The 22,395-nt window shown below is 43.2% G+C and overlaps 3 protein-coding genes across 4 annotated transcripts; all 3 read right to left on the bottom strand.

Moving 5' to 3' along the window:
- Positions 1-707: 707 nt before the first annotated feature.
- LOC114769968 (sodium-dependent neutral amino acid transporter B(0)AT1-like) lies at positions 708-6,224 on the bottom strand. 2 transcript variants are annotated; one of them, XM_028963437.1, is made up of 12 exons: positions 5,956-6,224; positions 5,036-5,176; positions 4,820-4,960; positions 4,547-4,728; positions 3,845-3,955; positions 3,650-3,762; positions 3,406-3,534; positions 2,458-2,614; positions 2,077-2,281; positions 1,836-1,995; positions 1,550-1,712; positions 708-1,422 (listed from the first exon to the last, which is right to left on the bottom strand). In XM_028963437.1, the coding sequence occupies exons 1-12, from the start codon at positions 6,152-6,154 to the stop codon at positions 1,252-1,254; spliced, it is 1,872 nt and encodes a 623-aa protein (XP_028819270.1). In that variant the 5' UTR covers positions 6,155-6,224; the 3' UTR covers positions 708-1,251. The 2 variants fall into 2 exon arrangements, with proteins under 2 accessions (XP_028819270.1, XP_028819271.1); XM_028963438.1 differs by having other exon boundaries at positions 4,820-4,957.
- A 1,203-nt stretch (positions 6,225-7,427) lies between these two features.
- Positions 7,428-11,729, bottom strand: LOC114770000 (sodium-dependent neutral amino acid transporter B(0)AT1-like). The gene is made up of 12 exons (XM_028963568.1): positions 11,384-11,729; positions 10,432-10,572; positions 10,219-10,356; positions 9,928-10,109; positions 9,726-9,836; positions 9,528-9,640; positions 9,144-9,272; positions 8,904-9,060; positions 8,605-8,809; positions 8,358-8,517; positions 8,036-8,198; positions 7,428-7,957 (listed from the first exon to the last, which is right to left on the bottom strand). The coding sequence occupies exons 1-12, from the start codon at positions 11,580-11,582 to the stop codon at positions 7,748-7,750; spliced, it is 1,908 nt and encodes a 635-aa protein (XP_028819401.1). The 5' UTR covers positions 11,583-11,729; the 3' UTR covers positions 7,428-7,747.
- A 1,390-nt stretch (positions 11,730-13,119) lies between these two features.
- slc6a19a.2 (solute carrier family 6 member 19a, tandem duplicate 2) lies at positions 13,120-19,819 on the bottom strand. The gene is made up of 12 exons (XM_028964636.1): positions 19,621-19,819; positions 17,782-17,922; positions 17,552-17,689; positions 17,287-17,468; positions 16,593-16,703; positions 16,412-16,524; positions 16,196-16,324; positions 14,151-14,307; positions 13,864-14,068; positions 13,609-13,768; positions 13,363-13,525; positions 13,120-13,284 (listed from the first exon to the last, which is right to left on the bottom strand). The coding sequence occupies exons 1-12, from the start codon at positions 19,817-19,819 to the stop codon at positions 13,120-13,122; spliced, it is 1,863 nt and encodes a 620-aa protein (XP_028820469.1).
- Positions 19,820-22,395: the final 2,576 nt, after the last annotated feature.

Genomic DNA, 22,395 nt, shown 5'->3' with positions numbered 1-22,395 from the left:
AGTATCCATCTGAAACTTCCAGGAAGAAGGGAAATCTATTTGACAATTAAAGATCTGCTGTCAATGAAGACAGTTCTGGACACTTCTATTCATAAACTCTGTAATTGTGAGTGTAGTGTAAAAAGCATGGCAAATTCCTGGCGGCTGTATACATTTATGAGATGCCTGATGACTGACTAAAGATCTTTTTCATGATGTTTTAATGCCTTTACTTGAAGACTGTAGTTTCCTTGAGGTCCCAAATATTGCTTCTTTGTGTTCCCCAGGGTTTGCTGCTCGGTTTGCTCTCATTTCCCTTATTTTAAAATGATCCTCATGTCATGTCATGTCTTGCCTGTCTAAGACTCAATTTGAATTTCTGGGACCATGTGAAGCGCTTGCCTTTTTCTTGTTATGGAAAAAGAAAAACCTTACAAAGTAGATTTCAATACATATGCATTTTACAACTAAGCCCTGTCGGAGAAACTCTCACTCCAATTATTCATCTGAAAGTGAAGAACTGCACACCAGCACTGACTGATCTCCTCTGGACTCAGATCTTTCAGTTGGACTGTGGATGGTAATACGTTAGTCGTACTTCTAGAGAGCTTATCATCTCATCACGTTTAGTGAACAATGCAATGGTTCCACGAAAGTTGTATTTCAGCATGACTTGCTGTGAAAATCTCAGTATCTACATAAAACGTTTTTTTTTGTGAGATAAGAGATAGATAAGATATGATGATCCTTTATTAGTCCCACAAGTGGAAAATTTGCACTGTCATGGCAGAAAGTGTACAATACAAGAGAAGAGCAGCAAAAATCAAATAAAAAGCATAGAAACTATGTCAACCGTTTAGTACCCAATACAATTAAATAATCTTGATATATATCCACTCTGTACAGACCTATTTACATTATATATACAGTTCAGCCCTCCTGATGAAATCACACAAAATATTCCCATGGAGGTTGTCTTTGTTGTTTTGGAAGCAATAATTCACTGTGCATGAAATTTAGACCACTAGGTGTAATAAATTTTATTTTATTATGGTATTTACACAACACATTAAATATCTACATAAGTATTTGCCCAATTAAAACTGCATCACAGCATTTGGCCAATTATACCAGGGAGCCCTGTAATGAAGGTGAACTGCAGCATTTACCATTTTCAGGTATTAAAGCTGTTATCTACATCCCTCCATCTCAGATTTGTAAATGTATACAATGGAGGAAAATGCAAAGAACACATTTAAACGTTATGGCAGCTCATTTTAATATTATGTCCTTGTTTCCATTCTTTCTTCTGCTGTACATCTTCTGTAGATATTTCGCTAAAGCAACAACAGGCACTGCAAGGCTAGGGATTCCAGCTAGGATGAAGATGATCACATAAATCCACCCAGGGTATGTGACTTTCCTCAAGGCTGGGAAGTTCTCCTGAAAAAAAAAAAAAAATTCCAGGTCTACAAGAGCCATCATTTTAAACTTGTATTAAAAGATCCAGACAGAATGATTATAAAACCCAGATTGAAGGTAAACACCATAACCAGAACCCCATACACACCCAACTTGGGTCCCAGACAGTGTAGGTCAGCTCCTCTCGAACTTTAGTAACAAAATAGGCCAAGAAGATGGTCAGAACTATGAGTGGACTGATGACCATCCAGCTGGTCCTCCAGAAGATGTTGGGCTTGTGACCGATCATGAACTCAATGTCCTTGCAAAACCTGTTGAAATGTTGTATATTACCTTCAGTATAAGATGGCTAATCATATGGAAGTACATCAAACTGGTAGTACATCAAGTAGAACGTATAAGTATTTAACGTTCTTCTTTTGGTCCTAAAGCACCTGTCCATCCCGTAGATCATGACCACACCAATCATTTCAAAAAACGCTATGATCAGGAGAGGGACAGATCCCGCAAACGTGTCGAAAAGGGCCACCCAGTAGCTTCCCGACTGCTGTGAGAAGGTCAGGGCAATGACAAATGACACAAGGCACGTCAGACCTGAAATAGAGATGATGAGATTGAGATTAGTGTTTTCATAAAAAACAAGCAGCATAGGTGAATGTGGAGCTGCTAGAGTACCAGTGAAAACCTCCTTAGGCCACGTTTTGGGCAAGATGTTTAGATCCTGAAGTGGTACAACCACGCCCTCAATGTTCCCAAAAAGGCTGGACAGGCCGAGACAAAAAAGCATGATGAAGAACAGAATGGACCAGAGCTGAGAGACGGGCATCTTGGTGATGGCCTCTGTGAAGATGATGAAGGCCAGCCCAGTGCCCTCCACCCCCTGCGAATGGGAAATGGGCCCCAAAGTCAATCTGTACACAAAAGCTGACGGTGGCTCTACTGCCTCGATTAATGTGGGCTTCATCCCAAACTGCATGATTCAGTACAGCATTTCATTTCTCAACTGTTCTTAAAAACTCTGTAATTAAAAAAGAATATGACTTTTGTATTTCACACCTCGCTAAGGAAGGTCTGCATGTCACATGTCTTCAGCTGGAGTCCCTGGATCAGGCCAGGTGACGTCGCGTTGAGGTGACTGAGTGACTCCTCATAGCTGCTTGCCGTGATGCTTCCATCAGGAAGGTCTAAAGCATTTAGCAATGTCCAGATATTTCTACAAACAGCAACATAAGTTAAAAACTTGAATGATAAGATATGATAATCCTTTATTAGTCCCACAAGTGGGAAATTTACATTGTCATGGCAGAAAGTGGACAGTACAAGATAAGAACAGCAAAAAATAATAGCATAGACAACATGCCAACTGTATAATATAAAAAGTTAAATAAACAAATAAATAGTCTGGAAAAAACTGTGGATGTGAGTTTTAAACATTAAAATATGTACATTAAAATATATTTGTGAATGTCTGTCTACATATAATTTAAGCACGTGTAAATATGTACAGAGTGGATATATGTACCCATATTGCACATAAGAAAATGGAAATGGTGTATTGGATGTGTGGTCAGCTGTTATAGAGTATGACAGCGGTTGGCAGAAAAGACCTTCTGAGTCTCTTCATCCTACATTGTGGGTGCTGCAGCCTGCCACTGAAGGAGCTGCTCAGTGCTGAAATATAGCTTTGTGAAGGAATTCACTTTTTATTTTCTTATCATCTCAACAGCAGGAGGTGCCGTGGGACTAAAATCAGAAAAATATAGTCACAATGTTCCGCATGTTGCCCAGCTTGGAATCTCAAAAATTATTGTAAATATTCTAGTAATGTCTGCAGCATGGACCATTTACATTAATTTTTTATCCAGAGTGACAGTTCCCATAGAGACACTCAGGGTAAAGTGTCTTACTCAGGGACACAATGGTAGTAAGTTGGGCTTGAACCTGGGACTTTGTGGTTAACCACTAGACTACTGTCAACACAGCAGAAAGGCGAGTGATCTCCACCTGTCGATGCATTCATCGAATTTCTCTGTGGCCCTGAAGCCAATGATGGAGTAGATGACGGTGGCGGCGTAAAGGGAGGTTCCACCCGTCACAATGGAAATTGTCACAGCATCCTGCTCACAGTTGTTACTGATGAGAGGAGGAAATGTGGTGAAATTGACATTCTGTCTGAAATTAAAACTGGTTGGAAAGATTGATTCTAAATTGCTTGTGTGAAGCACTGACTATAGACAGAGTTTCTCACTGTACAGAGTTGTAGCTGGAGAAGGAGATGAGGCCTCCCCATGCAAGACCAAAGGAGTAGAAGACCTGGGCTCCAGCATCCAGCCAGTTGGTCGGACTCATCAGTTCTTCAACCTGTTGAGAGGAGCGTGACGTGAAAGGCTGGATCTCACTGCAGAGTGAAACCGCTCATCAACGGAAAGTTCAAGTCTCTCACGTCTGGTGTGAAGAGGAACTTGATTCCACTCAGAGAGCCTTTGAGGGTCAAACCTCTGATCAGGAAGATGGCGAGAACCACGTATGGCAGCGTAGACGTCACATACACTGCCTGGCAGTCAGAAACAACATTCTGTTAACATCCATCTGAGTTGATTCTGGTGGCCGATGGTCATGTCTTATGTTGCTCAAGCCTAGGGCTCATTGAATCTGTAACTGCATTTGAATCCTATGGTGGCTGAAAAGTAAAAAAAAAATTACAAATAGTAAAAAAAATTAACAACATGCGAAACAAATTTACCAATCGCCGAAACACTTTTACAAGCAGCGAACAACTCAAAATAGAAAGGCTAGGTATGATAGCTCAGTGTGTGGTGTCAATCAAGGACAAGGTTACCTCATTTAAAAAAAAAAAAACGAAACACAAAAGTGGAACAGTTGGCTAAAATAATTCCAAGAAACATCACATACAGTCTCAGTCTCACTTTACTTCACCCCGCGAAACATGCACTTTTGGTTTATCTTACCTACCTTTTCCCTTTTGAGTAAAAGTGTTTCGCATGTTGTGAATTTGTTTTTTGAAATGTTAAATCGTTTTGCACTTGTCGGCCACCGTATGATCTAAACGGACATGAATGCACAGCTCGGTCTGCTCAGCATTTACATCTGTGGTGGAAGAGAACAAAGGGTGTGTCACCCTAACCTTCCCGGTGGACTCAATGCCCCGAATGCAGCAGATGTAAAGAATGCTCCAGGCACACAGAGAGACCAGGACCAACCACCACTGCAGCCCACCGGAATTGTCTATGGATGCTGATGTGTTCAGAGTCTCTCTGTACCAGAAATAATCCACCGTGGAGCTCAGAGCGCACTCTGGCACCAGGCCTGTAGGGGACAGCACATGGATGGGATTTGGATCAGCTCTACATCAGTCTCACTGTTCTACGATTAGATGGAAAATTTGCTGTCTCAATACCTGTCCTGTTTTCATCAAGGGGACATTGACTCCAAGGCAAAGGGTCCTGAAAGGAGTTGAAGAAGTACCAAATAACCCATGACAGGATGGTGTTATAGTAGAGAGCAATGAGGAATGACACCAGCATAGAAGATATTCCTGCTGGGCCAAACAAGAGCCATGAATACATGAATGAGATTCATTCATCTCCACCGTAAATCATGTCTCAGACCTCACCAACGCCTATCAGGTAGGGACTGATGGACCTCCAGACGCCAACACTGCCCTTTCTCAGCCTCTGGCCAATGGCAAATTCCAGGAAGAGGAGGGGCATGCCTTCAAACACGAGCAGGATGAGGTATGGGATTATGAAAGCCCCTGCATTCCAAAGGAAGAACATCAATCATACAAGGAACCGAGAGACGTGCTGCAAAATTAGACAGAACAACAGGATTCACCTACAGACGGAAGTGGCTTGAATATCATCAGCAAAAAAATGTCCACAGCAGTTAATGGGTAATTACAACGCGCAAGTGTTGCCCTTTGTCTCACACGATGCTCCAGTAACTTGTGAACGGTTTCACTTCTGTAAAATCTTCATTTTTGAAAGGCAAAACGTTCTGCAGAAGAAACCCTCTTGCATTAGTCTGGGACCATTGCAGCAGTACAGATCTCAGACCTGACCCTGGAGGTCCATCTAGCAGACTTCATTTGAAAAAATTGGTGTCCCTGTTGCTCAGAGGTTTGCTGCTGTGATGCTCGATAATAACATAGCTGTTGTGTTCATGCCCATGTGCGTTTTGCACTTCCTTCATAGTCAAAATGAATGGTGATTAATCGTGATCAGTTACTACAGACCTTCAGCGATCTCTTTGAATTTAGAATTTCTCCGCCCACCTTTTTGCCGTAACCGGCATATCCCCAGTCATGAATTTATGACAATCGACAAAATGGGTTATGTTCACTGTGCCCAAAACTAGTATTTCACAACACTCTCTTTTGAGGATAAGTGCTGTGTAAAGACTGCTCTGGGGTGTTAAGTCATTTATCTGCAAACGTTTTGTTACTTTTTATCTAACACGTCTGTAAATGTGTCACACAAAAATCTTTAGAAGTCATGCACTCATTCGAAAACTCTTCTCAAGCTGAATCGGTACCTCCTCCATGGCTCTGGCACAGGTAGGGGAAGCGCCAGACGTTGCCCAGTCCAATACAGAAGCCCACGCAAGTCAGCATGTACTGCGCCTTGTTGTCCCATTTTGGCCGGTCCCCAGCGTCCTCAGCCTCCAGCCTCTCTAGATCGGCATGAGACGGGATCCGTTCATCCAGCCCGGGGTTGGCAACAGTCAGCCTCATGTTGCCGAACTGAAGTTTGTCCCCCTCACCGTCCCTCCTACAGTCACCGGCACTTTGACTTTCCCGTTCGAGCGTTTGAACATTTATGGACTTTTTTTTTTTATGATGTCCTTTATATGTGTTCTGTCTTGTACACCGTCACAGTAATTATTACTCCTCTTAGTAATAATTATTAATGGGCCAGCTGGGGGGGCAGAATTACATCACACATCTGTTTCACAATGTGTCACCCAGGCAGGCACAAGCGTCCAATGTTCCAAACTGGTTCCCCCTACTTTCAGTTCCTGGCTATTTGTAATTTTTTTTTTGCCGGAAGTGCTTTTAATTTGAGAAATACTGGACAGATCTGAAAGGAAACATGGAAAACAGAGGACTTTGGTGCTGTGCATTATTACCATTCAAGATTTTGGTGTTTTCAAACCTAATGGAAAAGTCAATTTGTGCATTCAGGGGCCGACTTGATGTTTTTGTTCCGAGAACAGACATGCCTCTGAAATGCCACATGCCACATTTCCGTGCACAGCATACATTCTGTGCAACAAAAGTAATTAAACCTTGCTGCACATTGTCACCTTGTGCACCAAACTGACACCAACATTTTGTGGTCAGAATCTGTACTGTATGAAGGACAGAAAACTGTTTCATAGACAAAATGTCATTTCCTCCACAACATGCATGTTGCCAATGACAAGGAGTAATTTCGTTCACAGAACACATTTTGTCACGAACAGAAAGTTGCTTAGTACACCCTTGGCTATTGAATACTATCTTACTGCTACTTGAATTACATGCCTACCCCCCTACGTGAACCATCCACCTTGCACCAGTGACTGAAAAGGAATTAGAGGATGAAAGAGCTTCTGGGTATGTAGATAAAGGTGCAGTGAAGGTGCCCAACTTTGATGTGCATTCATGGTTTCCATTGCTAACCTGGTACAGTTGACCTTCACTTGAATGAGGGTGATATGAGATATCTATTACATGGGATTCTCATCAGCTGATGGCTGGGTTAAATCACAGCTCACGGGACCAGCTGACTGTGGTTGAAAGCTAACAGTATTTGATGAGGTAGGTAAGCTGTTAATTATTGCAGTTATTGCTCAAGACAAGTTGGCAGATGCAGGAAGGGCTTCTCTAATCGCTGAGACATCATTTTCTGCATAAACTTTATTGCTGCTTTGCTGGTTTATTGCAATGTATCATTATTTCCTGATTTAATTAGAGAAAACATACAGATGTCTGCAATTAATACAGTTTATATTGACAACAGCAAACTTACAGAACTCCAAGAAGAAAAATATTCGCAGAACATAAATATAAAACATAGAAATCCTTTATAGAGTCTCTTATTAGAAATGAAATTTCAAAAGTACAGAATGACAGTGATACGCCATCATTCCATCCCGGCTCTACCTTGTTCAGGATTCACTCGCTGACAGCAAGTCAAAAATGTAGGGATCACCAGGAATGCAGCCAGGGTGCAAAGTATGTTATCCGGGCTTCGATCATGTAAGAGTCCATAAATAGATCAGAGGTGCCTGCACTGTCCTTTACCTCTAAGAATTCAAGTCCAAGAGCCATCGCTGTGAAAAGTTAATTTGCTGTTTTCACAGACATTTTTACTTTATCAGATATCGTGCTGATGGAATCCCCGTCAAAATGGTTACTCCCTTTACAGCGGTTCCAGATGAACTTGAAGAGGGAAAAAAACGGAATTGTGAGACTCGGAATTCCTGCCAGTATGAAGATAATGCCATTGATCCAGGATGGGTACTCCACCTCTGCCAGCGTGGGGAACTTGTTCTGAAAGCAAAGATTAAAAAATTACTTCATACGCCCAACACCATAATTCTGACCATAATGCATATAGGATGGCGTTACCGAATTTGGGTCCCAGACGAGGTATGTTAGGTTCTGGCTAACTTTAGTTACAAAGTAGAAGATGAGGATAACGAGGATGAGGAGGGGACTGAGCACTCTCCATGTGACCTGCCAGAAGATGTTGGGTTTATGACCAATCATGAACTTGATGTCTTCATTAAACCTGAAGAGGGAGGGAAGACAAGTACAGTTCACTTGATTAGAGCTATTTTTAGGGCTAATTTAATTTTTTTTTCAATTTTACATAATTGTACAAATTACAGCATATAGCTTTGCTTTTAAAGATGTTGTCCTTAGTAGAGCTTCTGCTGACTGGACTCACCTGTCTATCCCATAGATGTAGACCACAATGAACATCTCACAGAAAGCGATGACCAACAGAGGGATAGAGGCTGCAAAGTTGTCAAAAAGAGCCAACCAGTAGCTTCCAGACTGCTGGACAAATATCAGGGCAATCAGGAAGGATACCAGGCATGTCAGACCTTCAAAACAAAAAACATCAAGACATCAAGAAACATCACCAAACCTGGACTGGACTGTTCCAACCTAAAGGTTTCTTCACATCTCACCTGTAAAAGCTTCCTTTGGCCAGTTTTTTGGGAGGAGGTTGAGGTCCTGAAGGGGCACCACTGTCCCTTCAAGGTTCCCAAACATGGTAGAGAGCCCCAAACAGAAGAGCATAATGAAGAATAAGACGGACCACAGTGGAGAGACAGGCATCTTAGTGATGGCCTCTGTGAAGACGATAAATGCCAGTCCAGTGCCCTCTACACCCTACGGTTATAAGAAAACAAATGGCAACAAGGTTCTTGGGATCGAATTAGGGAGCAACCTAATTGTACTGAAATGGTAGGAATTGTCCCATTACCTCACTGAGCAAAGTATTGAGGTCACAGGTGGTCAAGTTTAACCCCTGAATGACATCTGGTGCACTGTGGTTCAAGCTGTTGAACATTTGGTCGTAATTGCTTTCTGTAATATTTCCCTCTGGAAGTTCAAAAGTGTTAATCAGCTTTAGGATGTTCCTATTTGAGGAATAGAAGAAGTAAAATGAATTAGTGTCAAAGTTTAAGGGCTCATGTTAAACATTTTCCCATAGTTCACCTACCCACTGAGACAATCGTCAAATTTCTCTGTGGCTCTGAAGCCAATAATTGAGTAGATGACAGTGGCAGAGTAGACCGACGTGAGGCCGTTAATGATGGAGATGGTTACAGCGTCCTTCTCACAGTTGTTGCTGAGGATACATAACCACCATTAAACATCCCCACATCCCACCAGGTGGTTCTGCTGTGTGGATTAAGGAAATGATCCTTGATATGAGACTTGATATAAAGTTGTGATTGCATGAATAGCCTATATTTTGTTCCCAGCTAGGCTGAAGACCAAAAAATTGCTTTGGGCTTGGGAATCTGATGTCATAGATTTCCAGATGGGTCAGAGTCACTGGCAACATGGCTAAAGAGATACTATACCCACAGAGAGCCCTTACTGTATAGGGTTGTAGCTGGAGAAGGAGATGAGTCCACCAAATGCCAGTGAGAAGGAGAACAGCACCTGAGCACCAGCGTCCAGCCAAGTTGTCGGGTTCATCAACTCATTCACCTGGAGAACACAGAATAAAATTTTACTCAGTGCAAGATCAGATAGAGTCAAGAATAACAAATTTTTAGTCTGTGTGAGAACTCACGTCTGGGGTGAAGAGGAACTTTATTCCACTGACTGAACCTTTGAGAGTCAGTCCTCTTATCAAGAAGATCGTTAGAACAATGTAAGGTAGGGTGGAAGTGATGTACACAGCCTGTGGAAAGACATTATTAGTCACCATCAGTCAGCATGGCTGGACTTGAGCATAAACTAAACTGTAATTTTTGTCTAAGGTTTTGTCTAACCTTGCCGGTGGTTTCAATGCCTCTGATACAGCAGACGTAGAGGACAACCCAAGCACAAATCAGCGACAAGACCAACCACCACTCGAGCCCACTGGACTTGTCTATGGCTGGTGAGGCATTCAGGGTCTCTCTGTACCAGAAGTAGTCCACAGAGGAGCTCCGGGCACACTCCGGCACCAGACCTGCAAGGAAAATTGGTCAAACTCTGTTCATCAGGTTTGGCCAAAGTGTTGGACAACTTATTACATGTGAAAGAATGGACAGAACATAACAGAATGGCTACTTTTGTACCTGTCCTGTTTCCATCAATGGGACACTGGCTCCAGGGTAGAGGGTCCTGGAAGGAGTTGAAGAAGTACCACATGACCCAGGCCATGATGGTATTGTAGTAGAGCCCCACCACAAATGACACTAGCATGGATGCGATGCCTGTAAGGCACAGAAATTGATTATATACTTTTCTCAATTACCTTCCAGTATTACAAAATAGGGGACAGGACACACCAAGACCGGTGAGGTAGGGGTTGATGGACCTCCACACTCCCACACTTCCATTACGCAGCCTTTGCCCAATAGCGAACTCCAGATGTAGCAATGGGATTCCCTCCAGGACCAGTAAGATCAGGAAAGGGATCATGAATGCACCTGAGAACACAAACGTTCCAACATCAATCTCCTAGTTCCTCAGTGTACCTAAAGAGTCCTGGACTGGGAAATGTTGCTTTGATTCTGACAGTTTTTCAGGTGGTGGTAGTAACCTAGTGGGTAACAAACTTGCCTGTGAACCAAATGACCACCAAGCCCCAGGCTCAAACCCACACTTACTACCATTGTTCCCCTGAGCAAGACACGTAATTCTGAGTGTCTCCAGGACGACTGTCCACATACTAAGTCGCTCTGGATAAGGACATTGGCTAAATGCCGTACTTGTAACAAATCAATATTTGTACCCTAATGTTACATCCCTCATTTCACTGCGCCAGTAGGGCCTGTTACAATTCCTGCCCATGTTGAATAAAAATTCTGGGTGACTTCCCAACTAAAACCAAACTTTAGACTAACTAACATTTAGCTATGAAACAAAATTAAACATTTAAAAAGATCTGTCAAATATTTTGTCATTTGGTAGTTTTGTTATTAGTTATTAACTGAACATTTTAAATAAGACAACTTTCTTCTTTAACTTATAGAGAGTGGGAAGGCATTTGTGAGGACCAGGATTAAACCGATTTAATCATTAATCAGTATATTCCAGCGTATGACAATGACCCTTTTATTCAATGTGAATCATTTGAAATCTTTAGAACAAGTACAAACATTATAAATGCTAAATAAGTAAAAAAAAAACATCTCAGCAATTAGTAGAGTTTATGAATATTTCTTGTCTTGGTAGAGAGAAGTAAATATCTGTGTGAATATGTCTGAAGTATTGTGATGGCTCACTGATGGCCCCTACCTCCTCCATGGCTCTGACACAGGTAGGGGAAGCGCCATACGTTGCCCAGGCCGACGCAGAATCCCACGCAGGTCAGCATGTACTGGGCCTTGTTGTCCCATTTGGGCCGGTCCCCAGCCTCCTCAGCCTCCATCTTTTCCAGGTCGGTGTAGGACGGGATCCGCCTGTCCAATCCCGGGTTGGGCAGCTTCAGCTTCATGTTGCCTGGTGGAGCTCTGGATTTGCTCTGTGATGGGGGCAGCACTGCTTATGTGGCTACCCCTGTCTCTCTCTCTCTCTCTCTCTCTCTCTCTCACACACACTCCCACTTTCTTACACTCTGTGTGTGCTTGGGGTCTGTCGTATTTCTCAGCCGTCCTCAACACTCAGTTTCTGCTGCCCTTTAGCACCCATGGGCCGCTGTTATCTGTGCATTTATCTCTACAAGTGAGACATTGTGTGGGGTCAGCATGATGAAGCAGTCATAAATGAATAAACCGGGGATGCCTGAATGTTACAAATCCACTATAATCAGAACAGGTACATCAGCCGCCTTTAATTACATGATTTTCTGTCTCTATCACAATCATTTACTTGTTCAAGCATGCTTAAAACCAAAAAGTTATTACCAGTCATAAACCACTTGGGACAACCCATTCAGATTTGTACTTTTTTAGACCTTTGAACATTTTTCTGCAGTACGTTTGGAGTAGGTAATTGGACAGAACACATTGTTTGTCTTTAAGCGAATTTTTTCTTACCAGGAAGGTGACTCACTGGCTCAAGGTAAAACTCAAGGTTGCATTTATAGAAATTTATGACAACTATTACAGTATAATAAATGTCAATCTGGAACATTTGAAATATTTATTGCATGCAAATAAGATTACAGTGTTTTTATCCTTAGTGAAGTGATTGTCACATGTGATATACAGCAGCACAGCACACGATTCACACAGTGAAATTTGTCCTCTGAATTTATCCCATCACCCTGAGTGAGCAGTGGGCAGCCCTGACAGGCGCCCGGGGAGCAGTGTGTTGGGACGGTGCTTTGCTCAGTGGCACCTCAGTGGCACCTTGGCGGATCGGGATTCGAACCAGCAACCTTCTGATTACGGGGCCGCTTCCTTAACCTCTAGGTCACCACTGCCCCCTTTATTGTGTTTTAAGGGTGATTTATCATCCTTGCACGCACTGAACCTTTCAACTCGTTGGAGCGGTAGCACAACATTCAAATTATCAACAAACCGACCCTTTATACTGTGACATTTGAAAAGATGTTTTAGTATTACTGCATGTTTCATAATTAGCACAGGTATAACCATTTTGAATTTGGTTTTATGCCTGGCTAATAAAAAATAATGTGGTATTCAAATTTGTGTCACCATAAATGTTATTTATTAGGACCATTTATTGTTTTGATGCAATAATTACTTACAATAATGCAGTTTCTGCACATGAGCATGATGGCAATATTACATATTATGCAAACATAAATATTAAAAGAAGTGTAGAATGTTTCTTTGCAGATGCATCAAATGATGTTTGTAACTGTAAGTGTGCAAAATAAAAAAACAGTTTGTAGCGTATTTTTAACATACAAAATATTTGATAGACACAATGTTGATGTATGTACAAGAATCTCCAAGCTCTGAACTGCATACATTCGTTGACATAAATACATTAGTTATTGAGCAGGTTGTACATTGTGATGAGCCACAGCATCTGAACTTCCCCGTTTCACCTGGGTTTCATCCTCAGTTCAGTTCCACTGCAGCTCCGTCCCTCCTGCAGCAGCGTTTCTGGATGTACTTGAAGATGGCAACGGCTGGGATCACCAAACACGGAACACCAGATAGGATGAATATGATGACGTACACCCATCGAGGGTAGAACTGTTCCTCCAGATTCGGGAAGTTTTCCTGCCACAAGAACAAATGTCGTCTGAGATTAAATCAAGCAGAGCGACTGACAGAAATACTTCCTGGCCTCAGACGTACAAACTGCGGGTTCCAGGTGATGTATGTCAGGTCCTTGGTAACCGTGGTGACCATGTAAAACACGAAGATCACAAAAACCAGCAGCGGACTGACCAACCTCCATGTGGCCTGCCAGAAGATGTTAGGCTTGTGTCCTATCATGAACTCAATATCCTTATTGAACCTGCAGGAGGAACGAAAAAGATTTTTTTTCGAGGACACTGAAGGGCAAAAACAAATGGAAGAGAATTATTCAAATTTCCTCACCTGTCTATCCCATAGACGTAACTCACAATCATCATCTCACAGAATGCGATGATCAGGAGTGGGATGGAACCTGCAAAGCTGTCGAAGAGCGCCAGCCAGTACTCTCCTGAGCGCTGAGTGAAGATGAGTGCGATGGCGAAGGACACAAAGCAAACCAGGCCTGAAAATCGGGCAAATGGACAAGCTTTTAGAGGACAAGGATCATGTCATGATTGTTCTGACTGTCCATTCCTAACTCAGGTAGGACCCAGTTACCTGTTATTACTTCTTTAGGCCACTTCTTTGGTAGAATGTTGAGATCTTGCAAGGGCACAACCACGCCTTCAACGCTGCCAAACATGGTGGACAGGCCCAAGCAGAAGAGCATGACGAAGAAGAGCACAGACCACAGCGGAGAGACGGGCATCTTGGTGATGGCCTCTGTGAACACGATGAAGGCCAGCCCGGTGCCCTCCACCCCCTGCAGAGCAGAGAGGAGAGATTTACTCAACCGATGGGACCAGACTGGCTTCGGTAAAGGTGTTTCAGAACAGCACTGAGACCTGGCTGAGGAAAGCCTGCATGTCGCACGTCTGCAGGTTCAATGTCTGGATGATCTCTGGCTGGGTGCTGTTCAAACTCTGCAAGACTTCATCGTAGTTGCTTTGTGTGATGTTTCCCTCGGGAAGGTCAAATGCATTGATAAGTTCCAGGATGTTCCTGGCGAAATACACGATACAATAGAAATGACTAACAAAGTTTAACGATTATCTTTGAGTGCTGTACTTGACTTCAAAACCTGTGGATCATCCTGAAGACAGACGGATAATGACGGATAATGTGTTGACCCGCAGTGAAAGTGATTAGTAACATGTGACACACCACAGCACAGCACTGTCACGTTCCTAAGTCTAGGGGTTAAGGGACATGACAAGGGTGTGGAGAGGATGAGGTCCACTGTTACACACACAACTAAAGAAAGCATACAAACAGAGCTTTTCTTAACAGTGATGTACAATAAAAAGGTGCTACAATAAAACAGCAGACTCAGCACAGCCAACCAACATCAGAACAGCCTAAAGGAAGGGGTGGTCCAGTCACCTGAAGGAGCAGGTGTGTGTGTGTGTGTGTGTGTGTGTGGGTTCAAATCCAGAACCTGGTGCCACTGAGGTCCCCTTGATCAAGGTACCGTCCCCACACACTGCTCCCAGGGCGCCTGTCATGGCTGCTCACTGCTTACCAAGGGTGATGGTTAAAAGCAGAGGACACATTTCGTTGTGTCACCGTATGGTGCGCTGCAGTGTTTCACAATGACAGTCACTTCACTTTTACTCATGATGGTCCAGTCTCCATCATTGTCCGACCCACATAATTTGAAGCAGATCCTCCTACTACACTGAATTGTGTATCTAGCTGATGCAGCCACAACAAGCTGTGACATAGTGTATCTATATTAAGAGTTTGGACACATTTAGTCATTTATGGGTCTTGCACTTTTTACATTATGCACTGAAAAGAAGGGAAGGTAGTAGCCTAGGGTGGTAGTAGCCTAGTGGGTAAGACACTCGCCTGTGAACCAGGAGACCCAGGTTCAAATCCCACTTACTACCATTGTGTCCCTGAGCAAGACACTTAACCTTAAGTTGCTCCAGGGAGACTGTCCCTGTAACTACTGATTGTAAGTCGCTCTGGATAAGGGTGTCTGATAAATAATGTAAATGGAAGGATTCCTTTCTAAATTAACTTAAATTAATCACATTTTATAATATTTTAATGTTTCCAACAAAACACATCTCAGTTATGATGTGATGAAGTATGAATAACGTGTTAAATTTGGATTCAATGCCAAATCACATTTGATCCACTTCATAAAATAATTTGTTGTTTAAAAAAATCAAGCCGAACTAACTTAATACATATGGTTTGAAATAATGCAAAATAATTAGGACAGATTGATGATTCTTATGATGGATTCTTATTAAGTGGCACAAATGTCCATTAGCCAATTAACTAAATCCAATGAATGTTTTTTTCAGTGTAAAACAAAAGAGAGAGGACACAGGTCTATGAATAAACATGTGAGGTTATGTAATAAAAATAAAGTTGAAGATTTGTGTCTCCAAATCAGGGAGGTTTTGCTGTAATGGCAGTGATTGTCCTTAAGTTGGACAACGGGGATGGTTTCCAACAGTCCTGAAGGTTTATGCTGAACACTTCACTCGTGTTAATGAGCATCTCATGAAGCGCCTTTTGATGATGGCAATATTGATAAAATCAGCCATGAAGGTAAAAAGAAGAAAAAACTCTCCATAATTGCACAGAGTAGGTGCGTCCAGACTTTTTAACGGTAGTGTACCAGGCAGTAAGTCAGCATTGTCCTTGACACTGATGTGATTTGCATGTGAGAATTAACTAAAATATTATGACTACATGACTAGATCATAGCATTTCCAGCTTTTCTGAGACGATTTACAATTGTCAGGACATAAAAAAAGCAGTGATAGGTGTCAGAACATACAGCACCAGTCAATAGTAGTGTATGTCCCGTCATATATTGTATATGCATATGTGTATATTGTTCATTAAAAGAATGCCGTAATGCACTCACCCATTGAAACAGTCATCAAAGCTTTCCGTGGCCCTGAAGCCAATCACAGAGTAGATGACGATGGCAGCGTAGATGGAAGTACATCCGTTTATCACCGAGATGATGACGGCATCCTGTTCACAGTTGTTGCTGTGGCGAAGTGAAAAAAAAAAACGACAACCAAAGTTTAATGTGCATTTTATTTTTTCTTACGTTGGAGAAAATAAATGTTCTTACTGCACAGGGTTGTAGCTGGAGAAGGAGATGAGACCTCCGGCAGCAAGGGAGAAGGAATAGAACACTTGAGCACCAGCGTCCAACCATGTGGTTGGATTCATCAGCTCACTGACCTGCAAAGGTCGTCAGGTTACAGAAGGGAATCTCAGAATCACAGAAACACTAACAGATGAGCCCTCACCTCAGGAGTGAAGAGGAACTTAATTCCATTCGATGACCCTTTAAGGGTTAAGCCCCTCACCAGGAAGATGGTGAGGACCACATATGGCAAGGTGGAGGTGATGTAAACTGCCTGCAGAAGACAATTCATTTAGTTTCACATGGCACAGCATGTCTGTTGAAATCTGTCAAATTGGCATAAAAATGGATTCTAGTCCCGTCCATTAGTTTACTGGAAAGGTGTAAACACATGTGGCTGATTTGTTGTCTTGGTATTGCATGGTTTTTCTCTGTATCACTCCTTCCCAAGGTTTCTTCCTTTCTTTTTTTCTCTCTCCTGGAGTTTTTTTTGTGTGGAGTTTTTCCTTGTGTGCAGAACTGTAGGGCTTGTCAAAACCCATTGAGACATACTATATGTGATTTTGGGCTATATAAGAAATACATGTTGTTGTTGTTATTGTTTGTCTAGGTATTTTTACCTTCATTTAAAAAATGAAAGTGTCTGTGAATACAGATATTGGCACAAACTTTACAGCAAGGTCACTAGATGTTTCACATACCAGGAAGTTCTGCCTTTCTCCTGCCAACTGAGTGTGAGGTAACTGACGCTTAATGATCTAATGAAAAGCTGGTTGAACACTGTTGGGTGTTTGGTTAGTCACGCGGCAGCGTGTTAACGTGGTTAATGTTTAATAAATTAGCAGGTGGCATCAAACCTTGCCTGTGGTCTCAATGCCCCTGATGCAGCAGACATAGAGAACAGCCCAGGCACAGATAAGACACAGGAGCATCCACCACTGCAGGCCGCCAGAGTCATCGATTTTTGTGGAGATGTTCAGAGTCTCTCGGTACCAAAAATAATCCACAGAGGAGCTCCTCGCGCACTCCGACACCTGGTCTGGGGGCAACACTGGATTATTTGGCTGCATTAACTCATGGTTTTGATTCTGAGGCTTGAGATTGTATGTAGTGAACAGGCACCTATCAGGTTATCATTGAGGGGACATTGGCTCCAGGGTAGAGGATCCTGGAAGGAATTGAAGAAGTACCACATGACCCAGGCCATGATGGTGTTGTAGTACATCCCCACCATGAATGAAACCAGCATGGAGGCAATACCTGTGTGATAAAAAAAACAAAAAATCCCTTGTCAGTGTGTTAAATTAATGATGAAGAAGACCAAGAAACTTGACTGATCAATTCATACCCACCGACTCCTGCTAAGTAAGGGTTAATTGAGGTCCAAACCCCTACACTGCTTTTCCTCAATCTCTGACCAATGGCAAACTCCAGGTGGAGTAAAGGGATTCCCTCCAAAACCAACAGGATCAGGAACGGGATCATAAACGCACCTAAGACAAAGAAACCATTGGCGTCATCAACTTGTTGACATTGTCATGAAAGCAATGATGCTATCCATGTGGACTTTAGATGAGAATCACTTGTCTTGGAAGCTTTGGACAAAGGTTGATTGTACAATTGGCTCAGAGCCGCAGTTGTGAGCACCATGGCTGCCCTCTAGTGTTTGCTAGTCTGTATGATGGACCTTTGTGATTGTCTCTTGGTTCAACTGATAGACCATTGCTCTGGTGGCCATCTAACCTATTCCTTAACAGTTGGTGGTCCACAAATTGTCACCTGAACCCAACCCCTTAATGCCTGGTAGACTGGCCTCTGGTCTATCTGGTTGTCTATCCCCACACAGCTCCAACTCCGCCCTTCATTTTAAACAAATGGAAAAATCATAGGTATCTCATCCTAATCGGCCTTATCATCTACAATAAATGTTGCAACAGATGGTGTAAAGTTTTCATGAGCGGGTAGGAAACTGTCCCAGTTTCTCTCAGATGGCGAGATAAGAACCACGGAGCCTCACTGATTAAACTCTTATATGACCAGGGGCTGTACCAATAGTTCACTTCCCTGTTAACATTCCTGCTGTCAGCCACGGTGTGAAGAGATATCAACACCAGGGCTGACCTCACTTGGCAGGAGGAGGGCGACCACTGAGAAAGCCGGAAGCGTTTCTGATTTAATGTAACTGCTGCACTCAACACTCAGGGCTAGAAGGAGAAGACCAAAAAGACACTGAAGTGACAGGAGACATGCAAGTATCCAGTTGGGTTTCATGCTGTTCTTGTGACATTCTACGGTTCACATGAGTGTCATCAATACTCCGTATTCATGTAGCTGTTGTAAATCTGGTCTCAAGAGGCAAAGGTCAAGACCATCCAATAATAGGTGAGATAATAGAGGTTATTTTTTGTTAAATTAATTAACTGTAGGGAACACTTCTGTGGTCTTTAACCATTCAAGAACATAATTTTTTGTAAGGCTTTTAAAGGTCAAGATTGGGCCTCAGGTGTCCACGTTTATCTAAAAGGTTGTTTTCTGTATTTATTAGTGCTGCCTGAGGGTTCGTACACATCACCGGCAACCACACCTCGGTGGATAAGATTAAATTCCCCTTCCAACAGCACTGCTGCTAGGTAGGGCTTGGCGCGTCTTGAGATGATGAAGAAGTAGCATCTTCTCTTTCACCCAAAAACGGATCCTGTTCCTATCATTCTTCAGAATTTATGGTCAGCCCTCATCAGCCGAACCATCTGCCTGCAGAACTTGATTGTCCCTCAAACATGGTTATTTATACTGTAGACTAGAGAACCATTCAGTAACCTTTGCCTGAATATTTTAATTTGACTGTAATTTCATGCAATTTTCTATGGCTTTACTTAATCCATTATCAGATGTGAAATGTTTTTTTTTTTTGTCACTTTTGTTGTCCCAGATTCTAGGGCCATACACTGACAGGGTCCTAGGAAACACCTTTTTATGGATGAGTACTTATGAGGCGCCATCTACAGGTTGGGGGCCAAAACAGTTTGACAGAATTGCAGTGAAATAGATTTACGTTCCTACTGTAATTTACAGGACAACTGTAAATGTGTGACGAATGTCCCATCCACTTGTGCAAGGTGAAGAATTTGTGTTGTTCCGCCACCCATGATATAATCATGAAGACATGGAGTCTTATTAGAGGTCCTCCTTACCTCCTCCATGGCTCTGGCACAGGTAGGGGAAGCGCCAGACGTTGCCCAGGCCGACACAGAAGCCCACGCAGGTCAGCATGTACTGGGCCTTGTTGTCCCATTTGGGCCGGTCCCCAGCCTCCTCAGCCTCCAGCTTCTCCAGGTCGGCATGAGACGGGATCCGGCCGTCCAGTCCCGGGTTGGGCAGCTTCAGCTTCATTTTGCCAGGTCGGCCGTGAGTGTGGGGTGGACAACGAAGGATGGGGTATAATGTGCAAATGACCCAGCGTGTGTTTACCTAGAGACGCCGACCTTCAGACTTGCTGGAGACCCCTCCCACAGCGCCGATGAACAGCAGGAACGTGAGTCTCCAATCCAGCCAATGACTGATGGCCTCCTGGAATCATATCTCAAGGTGAGCAGAACTGGGCTGATGTGCGTGACAGGTCAGGTGGGCAGAGGATCTGTAAAGATAAAGCACTGACTACCATAAACTGTTAATATTAGAGAGCGAGGTTCCAAATTGCACAGAGGCCTGATGAATGTGTTGATATCTAAACACTATTAATGAAGTAATTAACTACGGGTACGTCTAGAGTGAAATGGCACCAGCCCAAAACGCATCAAGACCTCAGGTTCACAGCCGCCGAGCAAATCCAAGTAAACTGCACCAAAAATAAACCCACTGTCTCTACTGGGAGGCTAATGCGTAACAGCGGGTGGACTGATGATTTGAACCCCCTGACTGGTGAACAAGGCGTCTGGTAGCTGGAACCATCTGGAACGATGCAGAATTTCACCAACAGGGACCCTGCGGAGCCCACAGATCATTTCGGGGATTGTACGTTTGTCTCAATGGACTTTGTCTGGCTCTGCAGTCGACAGCCCCAACACTTTCTGTACACCGTGGAAAAACTCTCGGGGAGTAAATAAAAGAGGGAGAAGCCTTGTGAATGAGTGAGTGGGAGAGGGACACCCTTCCAGGCCAGAGTGCAGTAGGCGTCACAGCGGGCCTGGGAAAAATCTGTCCCAGGGCAAAGTTGGTGTTAAAATAAACTCCAAATTGGTACACTGTTTGGAGGCACTGGACGGTGCAGAGTAGGTTTCAGTCCGGTGTTGGAGTTCACAGTGTATACACACTGTGATGATATCGTTTTGGAATTCATATTCAGTTATTCTTTTTAAAACAGAGATCATGTGTTAAATTAAGTGCTGAGACATTATCTGTAATGAACTTCTTGGACTCAGACTTGGAACAATAGAACAATATCAGTAATTACACATGCGTGTTAAACATTTTTATTCTTAGAATATTGGGTTTATACGTTTATACACACACACACACACACACACACACACAATGTTTTTGGTCAGGTGTGCAGCGCGTGCCCGCACCGATGCGCAACGGAAAAATGTTGCCGCCTTCAGAGACACATTCCTTTCTATAAAAAGTGGCTCTTCCGTTCCTGGACTGGAGAAATCCAGGAGAGGGACACGCAGCAGGGGGTCTGATGAGAGATTGTTTCATGATGATGATGATGATGATGATGATGATGATGAAGACGAAGATGAACAAATAAATAAATATGGGATCACATGGCAAATTTAGGAGCAAGGCTGAACCTTCATTTTATATTTACATTTTTACATTTATATAACTTGGCAGACGTCCTTATCCAGAGCAACTTACAACGTGCTTTCATGTTTCCATCAATGAGGTAATCAGTTCAGGTTCACTAGGACTCAAACCATGAAAACAAATCATTTTATTCACTCGGTTGTAGTCTTTCCTGACGTAAGTCAGGTGGTTAGTCTAAGTATTCTCTGAAGAGTAAAGTGTTAAGCTGCCGTTTGAAGATCCTCAGGGACCGTGCTGTTCTGACCTCGAGGGGAAGTTCATTCCACCACCGACGAGTCTCCTCCTCGTACCTTCAGCGGTGGAGGGACCAGGAGAGCGGTACTGGAGGGCACTGCGAGGTGTAATAAGGGCTGTGAGGTAGGACGGTGCAACTCCATGTTTAAGTTTGTAGGCCAGCATCAGTTGGGAGCCAGTGGAGGGAGTGTAGCGGTGGGGCGGTGTGGGAGAACTTGATGAATTCTGTACTAGTTGTAGAGGCCGGATGGCATTTAGAGGTAGACCCGCTAGAAGGGAGTTACATTATCCAGTCGTGAGATTGTAAGGGGCTGAACGAGTATCTGGGTGGCCCGTGTTGATAGGTAAGGGCGGATCTGTCTGTAGAGAAGGAATCTAATCAGGAATTCTACATGAGCGGTGATGTGAGTCGAGAAGGACGCTTGGTTGTCGATAGTGACCTTACATTTTCTTTTTATTGTTCATTCTAGATGTTTTCTGCATTTGCAGGTGGAGCCCCATGGGAGACCAGGAGGGCAGAGCGCACTGCAGCTGAACATCACGAAATTATTTCATATCCAGCTGCGGTCATTTACATTTTCAGCATTTATCAGACGCCCTTATCCAGAGCGACTTACAGTCAGTAGTTACAGGGACAGTCCTCCCCTGGAGACACTCAGGGTTAAGTGTCTTGCTCAGGGACACAATGGTAGTAAGCGGGATTTGAACCCGGGTCTTCTGGTTCATAGGCGAGTGTGTTACCCACTAGGCTACTACCACCCACATAATGAAGGAAGCTGGTCTTCTTCTCTTTTCTCCTTTTCACATGTAACGAGTTCATGTCATAATTCTTACTCTGATTTATTAATTTTTCCACCGCAGGAGGGCGCACTCCTCATCTTCCTCCTCCTCCTCCTCCTCCTCCTCCTGCTGCTGTCCGCTGC

The sequence above is a fragment of the Denticeps clupeoides genome, chromosome 20 (genome assembly GCF_900700375.1).
Source record: "Denticeps clupeoides chromosome 20, fDenClu1.1, whole genome shotgun sequence".
NCBI lineage: Eukaryota > Metazoa > Chordata > Actinopteri > Clupeiformes > Denticipitidae > Denticeps > Denticeps clupeoides.
Note: the sequence above shows the minus strand (reverse complement) of the source record. Positions and strands in the feature narration are given on the sequence as shown.